Source organism: Pygocentrus nattereri, chromosome 5, assembly GCF_015220715.1.
Source record: "Pygocentrus nattereri isolate fPygNat1 chromosome 5, fPygNat1.pri, whole genome shotgun sequence".
NCBI classification, from domain to species: Eukaryota; Metazoa; Chordata; class Actinopteri; order Characiformes; family Serrasalmidae; genus Pygocentrus; species Pygocentrus nattereri.
Window position 1 is genome coordinate 32923620 of NC_051215.1, and position 18435 is coordinate 32942054.

Below are 18435 nucleotides of genomic sequence, written 5' to 3' on the forward strand. Positions count from 1 at the left end.
AGTTGCAGGCCAATTACAGAAACAAGTCTGTTACAAGATAAGTTATTTAGAGGTGGGTGACGGGGCAAAAATACAGTATTGTTATAATTCAGGAAATTTTCACAAAACACAATGTCATAGTATTTTTTTTCAGATATCTGCTCAGTTGAACACTGGTGCTACATTAAAAATACTGTCAAAAACTAGCATTTGGAATACTGTGTAGCATTAAATCCGGTTAACTGAGACTCATTTTGCACTCTTTATAATAATAAACTATAATAATAAACAATTTATAGTCATCTAATACAAATGCAACTGGATAGTTTTCTACAAGTGTTTATGACATGCTTTTCTTAACATGCCATGTATATGTATTGTGACAATTTATCAGGATAGCATTCATATTGTCATATTACCCAACCCTGAAATTGTTGGGGGTTTTTTTTTTTTGTTTGTTTGGTTTTTTTTTGACAGTTTTATAGGCTGAATGCCAAGATTAGGCCCAGGCTGTAAATGACAAGTAACAGGTGTGACAGACATGACCGTGTACGGATAAACAAAAATAGCATAGACAAAACAGAATGTCTGAAATACAATCACCGTGCAGTCACAAACAATACTGAATATGATGACATGTAACACAACGCTACTAGACAGGAAAAAGATATTTTTGTGGAATAAGTCTCCTGTAGGTGACGACCAGTTTCAGCCACAGACTTCACAGCAAATCTAGCTGTTATCTGCCTTAGATAATGACACTGAATTTATTTCCATCACTCTACAGCCCTAGTTAAACTTGATGACAGTGATCATGTTCGTATTTATGCTTAATAATTGGAGTTATGTATATCTCTACATAATAGACCACTAAAATGCTTTAAAAATTAATTTTGCATTGTTTTACAATTCAATGCATTTTTCATTACAGACTATTATTTGTGATGTTTAAGTTGATAAAAGTTTGTCCGCATAAAAAATATGTAGACCACTAAGTGTTCTGGTGTATGTGTGTCTACAGCGGAGAACTGCTCTGGCTACAGGACATGCTCTCAGTGTTTGGATCAGCCAGGCTGTGGGTGGTGTACTGACCCCAGCAATACGGGACGGGGCCAGTGTATGGAAGGCTCATACCGTGGGCCAATTCAAACGCTCTTACATGCTCCATCATCCTCAAAACCCTCCTTCATACCCCCTCCTCAGCCGATGCTGAATGTAAGCTTGTGTCCTCAGGAGACCAAGTACAACTGGTCCTTCATCCATTGTCCAGGTACATTTATACCTGTATACGTTAGTGGATCGCTGCATGTGCACATGCTTTCCATAGTAAATGCACTTGTATCTTAATGCTGCATTTTAATTACAGCAGGGCTACATTAGGTCCTAATTGCTTTTTCTCACTTCTCCCTCTCTGTGTTTCTGCAGCATGCCAGTGTAACGGCCACAGCGCGTGTGTGAATGAGAGCGTATGTGAGAGATGTGAGGATCTCACCACTGGCAGACACTGTGAGAGCTGCATATCCGGTTACTATGGTGACCCCACTAATGGAGGGAGCTGTCAGCGTAAGTGACAGAGAAAAGGGTCAGCGATGGCACAGTTGACCCACTGTGATTGTGACCTCAGTAGAAGCAGTGCAAACAGCGGGCTTAAACTGTCTGTCTGTCTGTCTTTTGCAGCTTGTAAGTGTAACGGCCACGCCAGCTTGTGTAATTCAAACAACGGCAAGTGTTTCTGCACCACCAAGGGTATCAAAGGAGACCGCTGCAATCTGTAAGTGGACCACATACACAGAGCACACACAGCACACCACATTGCCACAGTAAAGGAAAAGTTAACGAAATAGCTCTAATGTTCATAAAAGTGAATTGCCAACAGTTGGTATCATGCAGTAACGTCTACTTGCCATAGCACTACTAGCATTTACTAGCTGGGTTGAAGTTGTTTTTACTTTTTTACTTTTTCTTCATTGCGTATGCACATATCCTATGTCTGCATCGTGGTGGCAGCAGAAGCCTTTTTTTCACTTGCTCCCCAAATGAGCTAATGGTGGTAGTGATAAAGGCTGCTAATCCGTTTGTTTTTGTCATCGTTATTGGTACACGTGAATCATTCATGTGATGCTATTGATTAGGAAGTGTGCTTTCGTGTCATTTTAGAACAAAGCTTCGTTTATACTTAAGACATATGAGTCACACACACATGTGAATTATAAGTGCCGCAAGAATGGAGTTGTGCAAGATTCGTAATGACAACGTGGCCTTAGTTGCATTTTACCTCACATTAGGGAGACACTAATATGGAACTTTTGTGCCGATGCCAGTATCCGGTGATTTAATGTACAGATCTTCCAATGCAAGTACATATATTTATACATTGTAGAAATTGGGACATCTTACTATATTAACATTACAGAGAATTGTACTGAGAATTGAATACAATGCAGATATTTTTGCACAGTAGCCCAACTCTGTCATCAAGTATCAGTTTTGAAGCACTGGTTAATCTAAACATTCACATTTACCATGCAGGAGCACTTTGTAGCTCTATAAATACAGATTGTAGTCCATCTCCATTCTCTCATACTTTGTTAGCCTCCTTTTACCCTGTTCGTCTGTGGTCAGAGCAGGTATTATTTGGGTGGTCCTAAGCACTACAATGACACCCATGTGGTGGTGGTGTGTTAGTGTGTGCTGTAGTGGTACAAGTGGATTAGACAAAGCAACGCTGCTGGAGTTTTTAAACACTGTTTTCTCTTACTATCCGCTCTATTGGACACTCCGACCTTGTTGGTCCACCTTGTAGATGTAAAGTCAGAGATGAACTCATGAGCTCATCTATTGTTGCACAGTTTGTGTTAATCATCCTGGAGTCCTTAATCAGTGGTCACAGCACAGTGCCCACAGGATGCTGTTGTCTGGATGTTTTTGGTTGGTGGACTATTCTCAGTCCAACAGTGACACTGCTGCTGCACTGCTGTGTCTGATCCACTCGCACCAGTGCAACATACACTAACATGCCACCATCTTGTCAGTGTTCCTGCAGTGCTGAGAATGATCTATCACCCAAATAATACCTGTTTTGTGGTGGTCCTGTGGGGGTCATGACCATTAAAGAACAGGGTAAAAGGGGGCTAACAAAGTATGCAGAGAAACAGATGGACTACAATCTGTAATTGTAGAACTACAATGTGTGCCTATACAGTAAGTGGAGTTGATAAAATGGACAATGAGTATAGAAACAAGGTGGTTTTAATGTTATGGCTGTTCGGATTATGTATGACTTCCTACCATATATAGCTACTTTATTCACATAGTCCAGTGTAGCCTCAACAGTGCTGGGCATAGTTAGTGACTCCTTAATTTGTTCATTCTCAGTGTTCCTACTTTTTAAACAGAGACGCAGTTTCCATATTTCAACCTTTTTTTCATCAACCTGTTTGTTACTGATATGTATGAAAATATACCCGTGTAAGCTTATTATGGGGAAGCTCTCAAAAGTCATAATGACAGCTGAAATAACAGTGCCTTGACAGGTTTAGCGTAGTAAGAGTCCCAGCTCAGGAAAGAACCTTTTTTTTGTTGTTTTTTTCCTTCCTGAGAATGCCATCTCTTAAATTCATTTCATTTTCCTCTCATTGGTATGGAATTCCATTTGAATATGCCTTATGTATGGAAGTTATGCTCACATAGACTTAACTTTTTCTCCCACTCTCTTTTTTAAAGAGTTTTGTTTGTTTGACACTTTCTTGCTGTTTCTCAGTTTCTGTACATCAACCCTGCAGCTGGTTCTGGGTGATAAAACGATAATTATAATTATCGCGATATAACATATTCCTTGATAAAACTATAAAAAATGTTAAATTTAATAGAATATACTCAAACTTCCACATTCTAGACATGATTATTTAAGTATTGGTGCATTCCTGAGCAACAAAAGTGAAAGAAAGAAGTGGGTTAGTGTCAGTTATAGCCCTGATTTAAACCAAAGTAAACTTAGGAAGCTGTGAGGCATTTGAAAGCAGGAGAATGCTTTCTTTCCAGACTAGCTGTTTTTAGCAGCTGGCTAACTTGAAGTGGCGCTCAGTCACTCGTAAAACACGGCAAACTGATTATACTGTAGATCAAACACGTCACAGAAGCACCACATTCTGTTTAAAAGTACCTAAAAGGAGGACTCTGGTGTTAGATATATTGTGGTTCACCCCTTAAACTACTACGATAGAATAGAGAAATCAAGTCGTCTGATAGCTGGTGTTCAGATACTGTGATATACTCAGACTTGGATGTGGTAGGAATGACAACAGTAAGGCTAGGTGATTAATCACTGACGTACCGAGCCAGCTAGTGTTTGCTGTTCTTACTAAGCTGATGTTGTTGAGAAAGTTTAGCACGGTTATTGGCCACTTGTTTAGCATTTGTAATGGGATAGCCTAGCACTAATTTTTTTCTTAAATTATGACTATTACAAAATTTCCAGCCATGCTTTTCCAGCTGGTAAAAACAGCTCACCAGAAACTTTCTTCTACTCTCCAATGACAGATTTGTGAAATTTTCCACTGTTTTGCATGTTTTAATCATGTTCTGACCATAAAGGATAGTTTAAAACAGCAATTAAATATTCATGAGCAAAAATCGGCCTTCATTTAAAAGTATGATTTGACATGTATTGCAATATGTATCAATATTGAATGGTATGAATTTTGTTCATCATGATAACGTTTTGGCCATATCACCCAGCTCTACGTGCAACTAATTATTTTAGACATTTTATTCCCCTAACATATTAATTGTGTTTGTATTCCCACAACCCCACCTCCTCCCTCTTTCTCAGGTGTGAAGTGGAGAATCGTTACCAGGGCAACCCTCTAAGAGGAACCTGTTATTGTAAGTGAAGCAGTACAGGAGTAATCACACAAAAGTGGGAGATGGAGTGCTGTAGGCTCAGTGCAAACACACTCCAGTCGTTTAGTAATTTTCTCAACTGCCCATCTGAGCCTTATCTATCGTTTGCAGTGAAGTAAATGTGGGTCACTTCAGGTGAGAGAGTGCTGCAGAGTTTGGTACTGGGGTTCCTCAGGCTGGTCTTTTGTTGTTGAGATGGGTTAATTTTCCTGGAGTTAGAAGGTGAAAAAAGCATCGGCTGATCTGCTACTACAGTGGAGGAGAGGTCACTGATCATGTCCTGCCACACAGCGCACACACAGCTCAGTTGTGGGGAGCCAAAGGTGTTGGGCTATGCTGTGATAAGACTGACGAGACAGAGGAGAGGAACAGAGTGTGTGTGTGTGTGTGTGTCTGTGGGTGTCTGTGAATTTAATGAAGGCTTTGCGTTTGAAGTACATTCCATCTTGGTGCAGTTTGTGTACTTATTCTACTTTCACATGTATGGGTGACTTTCATCCAGTGAAGCCATCAGTGATCGGCTGTCTCTCTCCCATACAGACACGCTGCTGATAGACTACCAGTTCACCTTCAGCCTATCTCAGGAGGATGACCGTTACTATACCGCTATTAACTTTGTGGCCACACCGGATGAGGTTAGCTGGAAAATCTCTCCATTCCTTTCCCAGTGAATATAAGCAATGTTTGGGATGAAATCTAAAGCATAGACTATTTTAATTAATAATTATTTAATATTTGTAATATAATTAATAATAATTAATGTTTTAATGCAGCTTAAACACATTTTGATTTTAAGGCTTATGCATGATTTCTTAAATTGGCCTTGTAATACAAATGTAAATAAAGAAGTTCTATTTGAATTTATTTCTGAAATTTGCTACAAAACCTTTTTAAATATCCCCAAGCAAGCACTTTTCTGGAGCTGTCAAGGTCTTTGTATAGGTGTATCGTTTGCAGTCCTACTGGAAAAGTATCCCAGGTGGCTCCACATGAAACTGTTTGAGAGAATGACAGGAGTCTGCAAAGCTGCATCAGTGCAAAGGGAGGCTACTCTGAAGAACTGAAAATATAAGATAGCTTGATAAGATGATTGATATGGTCACTGCATAATTCCAATACACATACAGAGAAAAACTGGTTCTACAGGTAGATTCTTCTTAGACTGTCTTGTATCTTGAGGGTCCATAAGGTCTAGTTGTGTCCCTTAACTAAGTTTTAAATGTGCACTTTAATATTATAAATAAACCTTATATTGTATGTTTGTTAGAAAAGGTATTTAAGTGTATTAGTGTGTCAGGGTATGATTTAAAAATGTTTTGTGTACCTTGATAGCAAAATCGAGATTTGGATATGATCATTAATGCCTCCAAGAACTTCAATCTCAACATCACCTGGGCAACCAGCTTTGCAGGTATGAGACCCTCAAACATTTTTATTGTACATAAAACATTGTGTGTGTTGTATTGTGTTGCATCTTTCTCTGTTTTTCTCTTCTTTTTTTCCCTCCTCTCTCTCTCTCAGCTGGTACTCAGTCTGGAGAGGAGATCCCCATCGTCTCTTCTAGCAACATTAAGGAGTTCAAGGACAGTTTCTCCAACGAGAAGTTTGATTTCCGTAGCAACGTCAACATCACCTTCTTTGTTTATGTCAGCAACTTCACATGGCCGATTAAAATTCAAGTATGTTTTAGCAACAAGCGTTTTGCCAGCATCCGTGGAGGTCATGGGTACTGGTAATGTAACCATGACCTGGGTTTAATCTTACTACATATGTACACTCACACATACAGCAAACAGCTTGTCACTGCTATATAATACATGAAGTTCTTCCTCGATCTCTGTCTCTTAATTTCTCTCTTTCTCTCACTCTCGCACTCTCAGAAAAAGATAAACAAACATGTCATAATCATGGTTTTGCTTTTATTTCAGTCATACTTTGCTGCTTTTGCCACAACACATGCCAGTATATCCACATAGACTAGCTGTTATATCGTTCCCTTACATGCATCTTACATAACTAAAAATGGGACAGTCAGTTGGTGATTGTTGTGCTCTGATGTACAAGGTTCATTTACCTACCAATGCTTTACCCTCAAGTGTGTTCTTTGGTAGCAGCTTTGTAAGGTTGGATAAGCTTTACAGAGCATTGGCAAAAAGCACATTATTTAGAAATATTTGTTGCAAGTGTGTGATTTGACATGTGAAATCACCACGTCATCATAACAAATGCAAATAAACAGAAATGCTGTAAGAAGTTACATGAATTTCATGTTTTCAGTTGGTATCTTGTGTGCTAGTTTGAAGAACAAAGTTTGGTTCCAGATTTCTCCTGGGCATCTCCTGCTGTCTCATGGTTTTGTTCCATCACTAGCACACTTGATGATACTCGATGATGATTACAAATAACACTACGCTGCTAAGAATGGTTTAACACTAGAAGTCCCAGAGAGGGGTCATTTAACATTTCTACCTCTGGAACCCAGAGACGGGTCGAGTGACCTGAAGGATTTTAGCTAACATCCTATAATCACCGTCTTTTGTTCTGTAAATAAGGCCATTACTGGCGCACCACAGGAGGTTTGCCATTGAGTTTAGCTATTTAGTTTCTAGTTAGTTCTATTCAGTTTATTGTATTTGATAATATAAAGATTATACATTTTGTATTTAGTTTAGTTTTATTTGAGCAAAAAAGCAAACAATGAATGATTTATTTTTTTTTTTATTTTTAAATAGAGAATTAGAAATTTTACAGCAAGGTACAGCTGTGAGTAATGACATTTGTGTCAAGAGGACTGAAATTTCAGCGTGAAAAATTTAAGAACAACTCTTATTTGTTTCCATGCTTTTTATTTTTGTTATTAAAAATAATACAAAAAATACAAGGAATAAAACAATTCCACACATATTTACAATAGTCTGCAGTGGGGGGCTGAGTGTGTGTGAGTGGCATTTCCTTGTGTGGCTAGCATTTCAGCACTCACTCAGCAGTCTTTCTGCACTGTCAGAACATACCTGGCACTGCCAGGGTATGTCCCTGGTACATTTGCCACACGTGTATTTGTAGCAGTCGACACATCTCACAGTTGCACAATTGTTCGTGCATCGATGGTTGACCTGACACTTTGCCCTTTTGCCAGGGCTGGGTGTGGAAGGTTGTTGCCGAAGCAGTTTCTCCTTGCGTGCCTTCTTCTCACTCACATGAGAGTCACCCAACTCTTTTGCAAGTTCAACCAAGTCCACCCGTCTCTCCTGCACCCCAGTGCATGCCTGATAATGCACATGTGCATTTAGTGCTGCCATGTCAATCATGTTGTAGAACATGGCGACTGGCCATCTCCGTGTTCCTGCACGCACGCTGTACTCCCGCACCATTTGGTCCATTACATCCACCCCGCACTTTGTGTTGTTGTATTGTGTGACCGTGTTTGGCTTCCTTTTTGTGGTATCCTCAGTCTCAACCACACTGTGCATGCTGCTGAGAATGTAGACGACCTTCTTCCATTTGGGTGCATACACTGTCAGTGTTGCACCAGTGGTTGAAAACACCTGAGTGGTGAATTCAGTGCGGTCCATCTGTCTAGCGGATTGAGGAATTTCCCAGCGACTCTTGTTGACTGTGCCGAGGATAGTGATTTTCCGGCTAAGCAGTCGTTGTGCAAGTGAGAGTGATGTAAAGAAATTGTCCGTGGTTACAGTTCTGCCCTTGTCCATGAATGGTTCCATCAGCCTCATCACTACAGTCTCGGACAGTCTCTCCCCGTTGGGACGACTGTGGTCCTTGCCAAGATATGGGAGGACATTACAGATGTACTTTGATTTCAAGTCGCAAGCCACCCAAAACTTAATACCAAACTTGTCTGGTTTTGTTGCACTGTATTGCAAGGTTTGCTGACCAGCTGTCACGTAGTGATGGAACCTTGGTCACCCCCCTCAAGATAATGACTGAAATAAATGCCATTAGTTCTGGTAGAGCCATGAACCAATCCACCTGCTCCGTGTGACGTGCATGTTGTGTCGTCCATTCTTGAATGCTACGAAGCATGTCAAGAGTGATAAAACAGAGGAAGCTCTGAAGGCGACTCCGGACACTAGCTCTTGGCTCTCCATCTGTAGGGTACGGTTCTATTGGGGTGAAATGGAGACGTTTCCCCACTTGTTCTTCACGCCACACTGTACCATCTTTTGCGGTCTCTGTCGGCTCACTCGCCAACCGAGCTCTCTTTTTTAGTAGAGGAGGAGTTTCCTCATCTGCAAGATAAATAATTAAAAATTTAACATTTTGTTTTGGTTCTAAATAAAAAAGATAGTCAGAAAATGGAAATAGGTAATTTGAGAAATCTAACCTGAAGACAGCTCAGAGTCCGAATCCGGTTGAAGGACTATGTCTTCTCCATCTGAGTCACAAGGGTTGGTGTTACTCAGGATCCGTTCCAATGCCTGTTGAGTGGTGAACCTTCTCTGCATTTTGTTTCTGCTTCTTTGTTCCTATTTATCCCCCACAGCACAAAAGGCTGCATGCAAATTTGCTAACGTGTTAGCAACCTTATGCATGTCCCCTGCACAACAATGCAGCTGGGGGGTGGACAGACATTCAGGAGCAACTTACATTCGTTTGCTTACACCCTGCAAGGTTTGCAAGAGGTTGAGGTGGATCAACACAATTAATTTGTTTTCTTTTTCTAAACTGTCATTTTGAACCCACTTCTTCCACATCTTTTTTAAAAACTTTTGCATATTTCTTGAAACAGATTGTATGTTTTGCAAACTATATGTACTTTTGGCAAAATTACCTGAATAATGCAGCACAACATCACAGATCAGCAGCGAAAGGTCACATCTCCCCCATACACTTTATGTATGCTTCAAAACAAAATGTGTGTTTTATACAAATTGTCAGTTCCCTCAAAATGCCCCAAAAAAGTGTCTTGAGCTGTGTTTCACATGGTGTTTTGAGAATGTCACCTCGGTTTCAAGAAATGAGCCAAACCAATTGAAAAAAAAAATATCAACTTTTTAAGATTCAACTAATGTAAATCAACATTAATTTGTTCAAAATGTGCACCACCATGCCACCATGCTCAGGACATGCCCCCTCCTTCTACCTAACCATTAGAGCACTATCAGTCCTCTTTTGGCATGCATAGGCTTGCAGGTAACACACTATTCAACCTACCCCCAGCTAATCTATGTTTTTGTATTTTGCTAGCCAGCATGGTCAAACAGTTTTCATCCTTATCCTTCTTTTCTTCAAAAAAAAAATAAATAAAAGGTTTTGTCTATTTATTCTTTTACATTTTTATTTTTAACTTTTTCTTCACCTGCTTTTTTTTATTAGTCAGCATAAATTATTATTGGCCAGCTTATTTTGCTAGCCAGCATGGTCAAACAGTTTTCAAATAATATTCATATATACATACATGTAACAATGTAGAGAAAAGAAAGAAGGAAATGGAAGGGAAGAACAGGAGAAGAAAAAGCAGGTGAAGAAAAAGGTAAAATTAAAAAATGAAAAGAATGAATAGACAAAACCTTGTATTTTTTGTGAAGAAAAGAAAAAGAAAAGAAAAGAACAAAAGGGGAAATAATATGTGAGCATAAAATATGTTGAGTAATAAAAAAAACGTATTGGACGACAAAAAGAAAATAAAAAGAAAGGAATGAGAACGAGATATATTTTTTCATGTTTTTGACTAAGATATGAAGTAAATAGAATTAAAGGATATAAAGTAAGAAATGCATATAAGTAAACTGCAGTGTGTCTATTGATGTTGTAAGATTTTTTTTCCTGTGAATAATCTTGCTGCCAATTCCTGTATGTTTCTTGAAACAAGCTCACTCAGGCCTGTCTGTAGAATTTGGGCAGAGGGGGATGAGAGGTGTTTGTGTGTAGGCAGGCTGTGGGTCCCCTTGCAGATTCCTCAGGTAATGGCCACATTTACAAATGAAAGGATGCTAATTGGAGCCATCAGAGTCATCAGTTTGGACTAAGGATCTTTTGACCCACTTTCAGGACTTCAGGGGGTAGGTTGAAATCTCTGGGACTTCTAGTGTTAATGGACACACACATGCTCACGTAGTGAACACACATATACATCTCGGTCTCATCCTCTCTCCTGCTGGCATTCACTCTCTTTTACTCTTTCACTTTCTCTTTTGGCAAATCTGTGTTTTGATTTCTCTCTCTTTTTTCTCTCTCTCTCTCTCTCTCTCTCTCTCTCTCTCTCTCTCTCTCTCTCTCTTTCTCTTTCTCTTTCTCTTTCTCTTTCTCTCTCTCTGAATATCTGTGTCTCTCTCTCAATCTCACACTTTGACTCTTTCTCAGTCTCATGCTCTTCTCACTTTGCGCTCATTCTCTCATTCGCCCCATGTGCTCTCACACTTTTTCTTTTCCCCCTTTTCTCCATATCTCCTGCATGAGCAGGCAGTAGTCTGGTCTGGAAGTGATTTGGCTGTGCTTTCATTTCCCTCCCTCCTTCCCTTCCTTTCCCTTCTCCTCTCCTCCCCTACATCTCGGAGGCCAGTGTAGCCCCGTTGCTCTGAGGCTGGGGCTGGGTAAAGTCAGGATGTGTGTTTGGTCTCCCGCCCACCGAAAGGCCACGTTCTCTCTACAGCTCATGGAGTAAAGTTAGCTTTGAGAACCTTAAAGGTTTCATCTCTTTGTCCCCGGCCATCTGCCTGACGTCTGGATACTGCGTTCTGTCTGAGGAGGAGAGAGTGTGTGTGCGGATGAGCAAGGGATTGAGAAAGAGGCTGAAGAGTCAGTGGGGAGGTGAGCTGGTAGAGGACAGTGGAGCTGTTGTTGGTTTGAGGGCGATGGTGTGGGGGGGGATTGGGGGCGCCTTCTGAAAACAACACGAGAGCGTGTGCTTCTGTATGGGACCTTTAGAAAACTCCAGTGTTTAAAAGGTGCTCAGCAAATATGGAGGGAGCTGGAGTGTCACATGGAATGTTAAGTTAAAACATATGGTTCTTTGAGGAAGAGCGAAAGTGGCGGAGAGTGAGAGAGAGAGAATGGAGGGCAAGGGAAAAGGGAGATGGCACAGAAAGGGAGATCTGAAAGTTGAAGAAGGGTTTCATCTCTGTCTGCAGCAGCAAGATTCCAGCCTTCTGTTTCCGCCTCTGCTTTTCTGTGCGTGTGGTCAAAGGCTCTGTGCCGTCTGTGTAGCTTTTGGCCAGCGGCTTGGAAGCTTGTGCACAAGAAGTTTTTTTTTTTTTTTTTTTTTTTTCTTTTCTTTCCTTCACATGTGCTGTTTTTGCAGGCTGTTGATGTATGCATGTGAGGGAGGGAGGTAGGGGTGAGAGAGAAAGAAAAAGCCTTTCTCCCTCTCTGTTACCCACTGTTTTCTTCTGCTGTTAACATACCAACAATATGAAGGACAAGAGGAAGGCTATTTACTGTCAAAGGGGACATTTGAATTCAGGTTATTTGCACAACTCTCTCCCCGGTAGCAAATTCTGCCTTTTTCCTGATTTCAGAGGAAGCGAAGTATGAGAGCGGTGGTGACACTTTCTCAGTTACAGCTGCTGCAGTGCTTTAGCATTCCAGCTTTATTTTAATCTTGAATGTTGGAATAGATGATGGTGTGTTACGCCAAGTTTTTTCCAGTCCTGGTTCTGTCCTACTGATCTGGCAGACTGAATGTTTTTTCTTTTCTCTTACCATTTCATCATTTGGCTCACTTATTGGCCTCTTCCTTGAATTACTCCCCCTTTTAAAGCTGTTTAGGGGAGTTTGTTTTCTTTTCTTCAACATGATTTGGCAACTGACTTGTCGTTTGTGCATTATTCTAGCTGTGAAAACAGTCATCAAAGTGTAGCCTTGTTTTGACTTCTCCCTGCCAGACTGGTTGGCTTATCATGAAGTTTTTACATTGCACTGGCAGTTTTCACAGTAGAAGTCTTTTGGGAATGCGAGTGGTGTATGCTTCATTCCTAAATGTGATGTAAAACCTATTTAAAAATGCCTGCAACCATTGGCTTGTTGGTCCAGTTGTCCCGTAAGACTGATAACAGACCCACACTAACATTGTCAGATTGTTAACTGTTGTTATCTTCCTGTTATAGTGGAGAGTTTAGGTTGTTTACTTTTATGTGGTCCTTTTGAAGGAAAATTTCACAGATTGTTCAAAATTTCTTCAAAATTAAGTCATTAAGAGTGGTTTGATGTGAATTGCTCTGTTCTAGACTATTGGGGTGCCAGCGTTCTAAAGCATCAGACATCTGAAGAGTTTAAAGCTTCTCAAAGGGACCTCACAGAATATATTGGCATGAAATGGTTATAAATTCACCACCTAATGCTTGAGACATTGTTTTGTGGTAGTATTAGGTTGAGAGTTTTGCTAAAACTGTTTATTTATTTATTTTTATTTAACTTGTTTTATTTACATTACATGGCAGTATTGTTCCTAAACAAAGCTTAATTTTAAGGTTATCAACATAACATAAAAGCTCAGATGATGTTGGTTCATTGGTCATTTTGGAGAGCTAATGAAATATATATTTGCCATATTTGCATTGTAAACATGGGGAACCCTGGTTCATTAATGCAGACTCAGGTCTGTATGTTTCTCTAAAGTTACTCATTGCACATCAAACCACTCTGACTGTTCACATTTGAGTGATTTAATTATGCAGAGTTTTAGAAAAATCATTGCAATTGATTTGTAAGTGCTACAGTTAGAAATAGCTATATATTTTTTTAATTTAGTAGTTTTTTAAAAGAAAAAATAAGCCTCTGTAGTGCATTTCAGTTTCCAATCACATTTAAAGTCGACATGAATCAGAAATCAAACACATTTTTCTTATTGCGGGGTATTTCAGAATGAAGCACTGTACCATATCTTGCTTAATAGGGCCCGGACCTTGAGTTAAATATGTCTTTTTAAAAAAGGGTCTGTTTTTATTTCAGGTTGAATTTAAACTGTACATACAAAAATATTAGCGGTATACAAAATATTAGCTATAATTCAGTTAGTTTCAGTGGTCTTCAAATTTTATAGTTTCCATGAAAGGCTGCGAGTGAGAAACCCTGAGAAGAGACTGAAGGGCAGTAGTTTGCCATCTTTGTACATTTTGTTCCTCTCTAGAACTTTTGTTTCCAGAAGTTAACCTGATACTTTGTTGTGGCAGTGTTGTTTGAGCATAAGCAATTTGAAGTGAATTCAAATAACTCCCGAGTGGAATGGATTTAAAATGCATTCTACTCTCAGTCCACTTAAGCCACCAGTCATCAGAATAGTGCTATAAAATGTTTTACTACAGAGAGAAAACAATAACAAACTGATGAGAATTGCCTCATTTGAATTAGTAACACGTCCACAGTGAAGAGTTTATTTCTCGGCAAAGTCAGTTTTTCCTCTAGAGAACTCCACATTGCATTTCCACAAGGCTCTTCAGTGATGCTGAAGCCAGAGAACACCAGCTCTGGTGCTTATCAGTGGAGTCATTAGCCTGAGAGCCTCACCCGAGCCTGGGTCAGAGGCAGTAGAGCCACTGAGTGGGTGATTAATTACCTAATTGTCGCTGATCAGCTTTTTTTTGCCCAGCCTCCTGTGCCCACCCTCTGAGGTTCAGCTTTGGGCTGAAAGGGGGAATTTTTCACACGAGCTGTGTTAATGTGGGTTATGTGGTCACCGTCGGACTCTGTTTTTATGTTGGTTTTAATTTACTATTCATACGTAATAGCATTCGTTAGGGTTAGGGTTAGGGTTAGGGCTTTTTATATATATATAAGTGGATCATCATCATTTCTGTTCTCTCTCTCTCTCTCTCTCTCTCTCTCTCTCTCTCTCTCTCTCTCTCTCTCTCTCTCTCTCTCTCTCTGTCTTTAATTTCTGTCTCTAATTGTTCTCTCATTTCTCTTCTTTCTCTTTTCTTTGATTTTTTTTTTTTTTTTGTCTGTGTTTCCTTCCTCTTTAGTCTAATCCCTTCTTTCTTTCATTCCCTCGTTTGTTTTTCTTTCTTTCTCTTTTTGTTTCTCATTTTGATTTTTTCTTTTTGATTTATTTGTCTTATTGTGTTATTTTTCAAATGTTCTCATTTGCATGGTTTCTTTCTTTTTCTTCTTGCCTCTCTTTATTCCCTTCCTCTTTCTTCCTTTCTCTTTTTGGTCGTTTTTCCCTTCTTTCTGCCTTTTATTCTCCCATTTATTCTTCCCCTTTTCCCTATTTTTTTTTTTACTTTTTTCTCTCCTTCTCCCTGTTTTTTTTTCCTTTTCTGTTATTTCTTCTCTTTTTTGTTTCTTTACTTTTCATTTTGTTTGTTTGTTTGTTTCTTTCCCATTTAACTGGTTTCTTTCTCTCATTCCTTCTTTCTCTTTCCCCCTTTCTTTTTCATATCACACTTTCTATCTTTCTTTCTCTCTCACTCTCTTATCTCACTATCTCTCCATCTCATGGATGTTGACCTCAGCTTTGTGAAGAATACTTAGTGTGTGACAAGGGGTCTGAACTGATCAGAGGAGAGTGTGTGTACGTTACTGTGCATTTAAAGGAGAGGCGAAGTATCCTTTTCAGCAGGGGGCAGTGTTGGTCCAGTGTTTAAGAATGTAGGTAGTTCACACAAGCATGAACATGCAGCATGAAGCCAATCATTCCCTCCACTTTTTAACATAGAGCTCTCTGTCCTTCTCTTTCAGATTGCTTTCTCTCAGCACAGTAACTTCATGGATCTGGTACAGTTCTTTGTCACATTTTTCAGGTAAGAAACTGTCCTCCCTAAAGAGTATGTGATGAATACTGAATTAAAAGGTAACAGTGTGCTGTATGTGTGCATCCATACATGCATTCCCTCAGTCAATAGAACGTATTTGGTTTGTGTGACTTCTTATAAACGGAATATTATAAGAGTCTAATTCACGCCTCTATAGTAACTACAGTAATCTTCCTGATGTAGAAATGACCCAAGACCAAGTATAGAAAACCTAGCACAGAGCAGTCGCACATTCCCTTTCCTCATAAGCACACCCTTTATCTCTTCCACATATTGAAAACTGGGTTTGTTTTAGTTGTTAATGATTCAGGATTAGGAAAAGTAGGACAGTCACTTAGATCTCACTATGTATCCCATACAATAAACACACACACATAGTATGCTGTGGTTGGCCATGGTTCCCCATCATTAGTTCTGTCAGCTCAGGCACTATGATGAATTACACTGACTCTGCACTCTCTCAGCCTTGGTTGGTGTGTGCGTGTGTGTATGTGGGATGGGGTGTTGGCAGAGAGTGAATCCGTTTATTCAGCAGTGCAAACTTCACTGTTTTTGCCTTCTTCTTTACCGTGGTGTTATTCCTGTTACAAACGCTGATATCAAATTTATACTATTAAGAAAAGGTGATCTGCTAAAGCAAAGAGTCATGACTCATTTTTCAAAGATTCAGACTTGGCGCTTCAGGTGTATTTGCTTGCTTCCGCTGCTACATTTGAGAACACATTGGGCAAGCATGTCTCATGCATGCACCTCTCTGCGATTTTGAGCTATGACTATGCCATTCATGCAAATCGTGTAGACTTGATGAGTTTTTAATTTTGGGAACAGGCTCTGCTGCCAGCAGAGGATTCCATGGGAGAATTCCTCCTCTCCCCTAAACACAGCATAGCAACAGTTCATTGACATTATTCAGCCAACCCACAGATACTTCATTCAGTATTTTCATTCTCCTTATTAGAAGATAAAGGAGGCACATTTTTAAGTGGTAAGATTGCTTTCATTTTCATATTTTGATTTCTTCTTTTTAATAAATATGATGTCGCCTCTATTTCTAATAATGTAGGGTTTTTAAAATGGCATGTGTGCCACGTTTAAACTTCTGACCTTAATATAGCAACACGTTTTCAACAAATAAGTCAAAATACCTGGAAAGTGGAACATGGACATGACTTGTATTTGCATAGTTGTTGAACTCAATGGACTAATAATTCCACAGTAAATGCCTCTGAACATGCCAGAATTTCATGTAAAATTCACTATAATGTTCTCCTTGGGCCGCTGGACCCCACTACAGGGGATTGGTTTCTAAGTGTAAAGGTACTGAAGGTACTGAAAGTGTATACATTTTTTTTTTTTTTTTTTGCCTCTTATGCGTTATCATGTCTGATGTTTGTGTGGACATGTTTATATGCTTCAAGCATATTATGATTTTATGATATTATGATATGTATCTTCAGTGTGTTTGCATGGTTCTACATGTGAGCCTGCCATATATTTAAATCTGCTCTTCTTTTTTACACTTGTTACATTCACATTGTCATGCATCACTAATGCATTTGTGTAAAGTGTACAATAATGTAGCATTTTAAATAGAAAATCAGGTAGAAAATATGAGCCAGGCACACGAGTAGTGGACGTTGAGCGGTAAACCATTGTCAGCACAGCACTGACTCTTACACGGTAGTTGCAGGGTGTTCTGCACAAGAAGAATGAATGTATCACACACCGAACATTTACTGACCGCTTTACCTTCATCAGACAGTAGACCTGTATTAGACATATTAGATATATATTAGAGACTTGTTGGTACATCTTGTAGATGTTTTTCCATGCATATGTTTTGTTAGTGTCCCTTCCTCTGTGGTCAGTTTCTGTCTACAGAACCTCTGTGGGCTGGTTGTTTTCCGCTGCTGAACATTTGTGTCGCAGCCCAGTGTAAAAACCTCAGCAACACTGCTGTACCTGATCCACTCATACCAGCACCACTGACACCACCATACCATTGCAGCGCACAGTGTCAGTGCTGTGAGGAGAACAATCCACTACCCAGATAACATCTGGTCACTAGTGTTCCTAATGCGGTCCCTTTCCTTTAATAGACAGGGTACAGTGGGGCTGAAAAAGATGGGTTGTAATCAGTAATTGTAAACCTGCAAAGTGCAACTATGTGACAGGTGTATCAGATCAAATGATCAGTGGGTGCACATGCAAGCTTGTTGTACCTAAAAGGCAAGAAATGTTTGATTAAATTCCGCAGTTAAAGTTTCTAAAAACAGGAAAGCAATTTGAATTGCTGATACGTTCAGTGGTTCTTATGAAAGCTTGTGGTTCCACACATTATATTAGTTAGCCTTTTTTTCTTGTCAGTCAACTGTTCCTGTCAAAGCTCCAGTAATGCAAATGTGGCATGTGTAAACGTTATGGCACATTTAACAGGGCTTTTTTTGTTTTTATTTTTGTTTTGTTCAATATGTTAAACTTGGCCATTAAACAGAAATTGTTCTCTAAAAATTTCAGAAAATGCCTTAAGCATGAATTTTAACTTAGAAAATTATGTATGTAAAAAAAGTATGTAACTTGATCAGGAGCATTAAAACTTCTGCACACAACTGTATTTCAGCAGGACTCAGAAACAGGGCTATTGAGACTCCTCTCCAAACCGTTGGTGTTAAAGCTCTGTTTACGTCGATAATGTCCGTTTCAGTTATCTGGTGTAGTCAGTGTTTTTTCTACTGCTCTGGAAAGGTAGCTAGCTTTCTCCACTGCATTTATTTTCTAGAATTTGACAATTGTCTGATGTCTAGCGAGCCATCTGCAGAGAAACTAAACCTATTTAAGATCAACA

General features: G+C 39.5%; 1 protein-coding gene across 1 annotated transcript in view; it reads left to right on the top strand.

Moving 5' to 3' along the window:
• atrn (attractin) overlaps positions 1-18435 on the top strand; it is an 84051-nt gene that overhangs the window by 39512 nt on the left and 26104 nt on the right. The window contains exons 18-25 of the mRNA XM_017690425.2: positions 1001-1249; positions 1405-1542; positions 1657-1750; positions 4811-4863; positions 5422-5516; positions 6214-6292; positions 6403-6560; positions 15517-15578. Coding sequence (XP_017545914.2) covers positions 1001-1249; positions 1405-1542; positions 1657-1750; positions 4811-4863; positions 5422-5516; positions 6214-6292; positions 6403-6560; positions 15517-15578 — 928 coding nt within the window. The remainder of the gene's footprint in view (positions 1-1000; positions 1250-1404; positions 1543-1656; positions 1751-4810; positions 4864-5421; positions 5517-6213; positions 6293-6402; positions 6561-15516; positions 15579-18435) is intronic.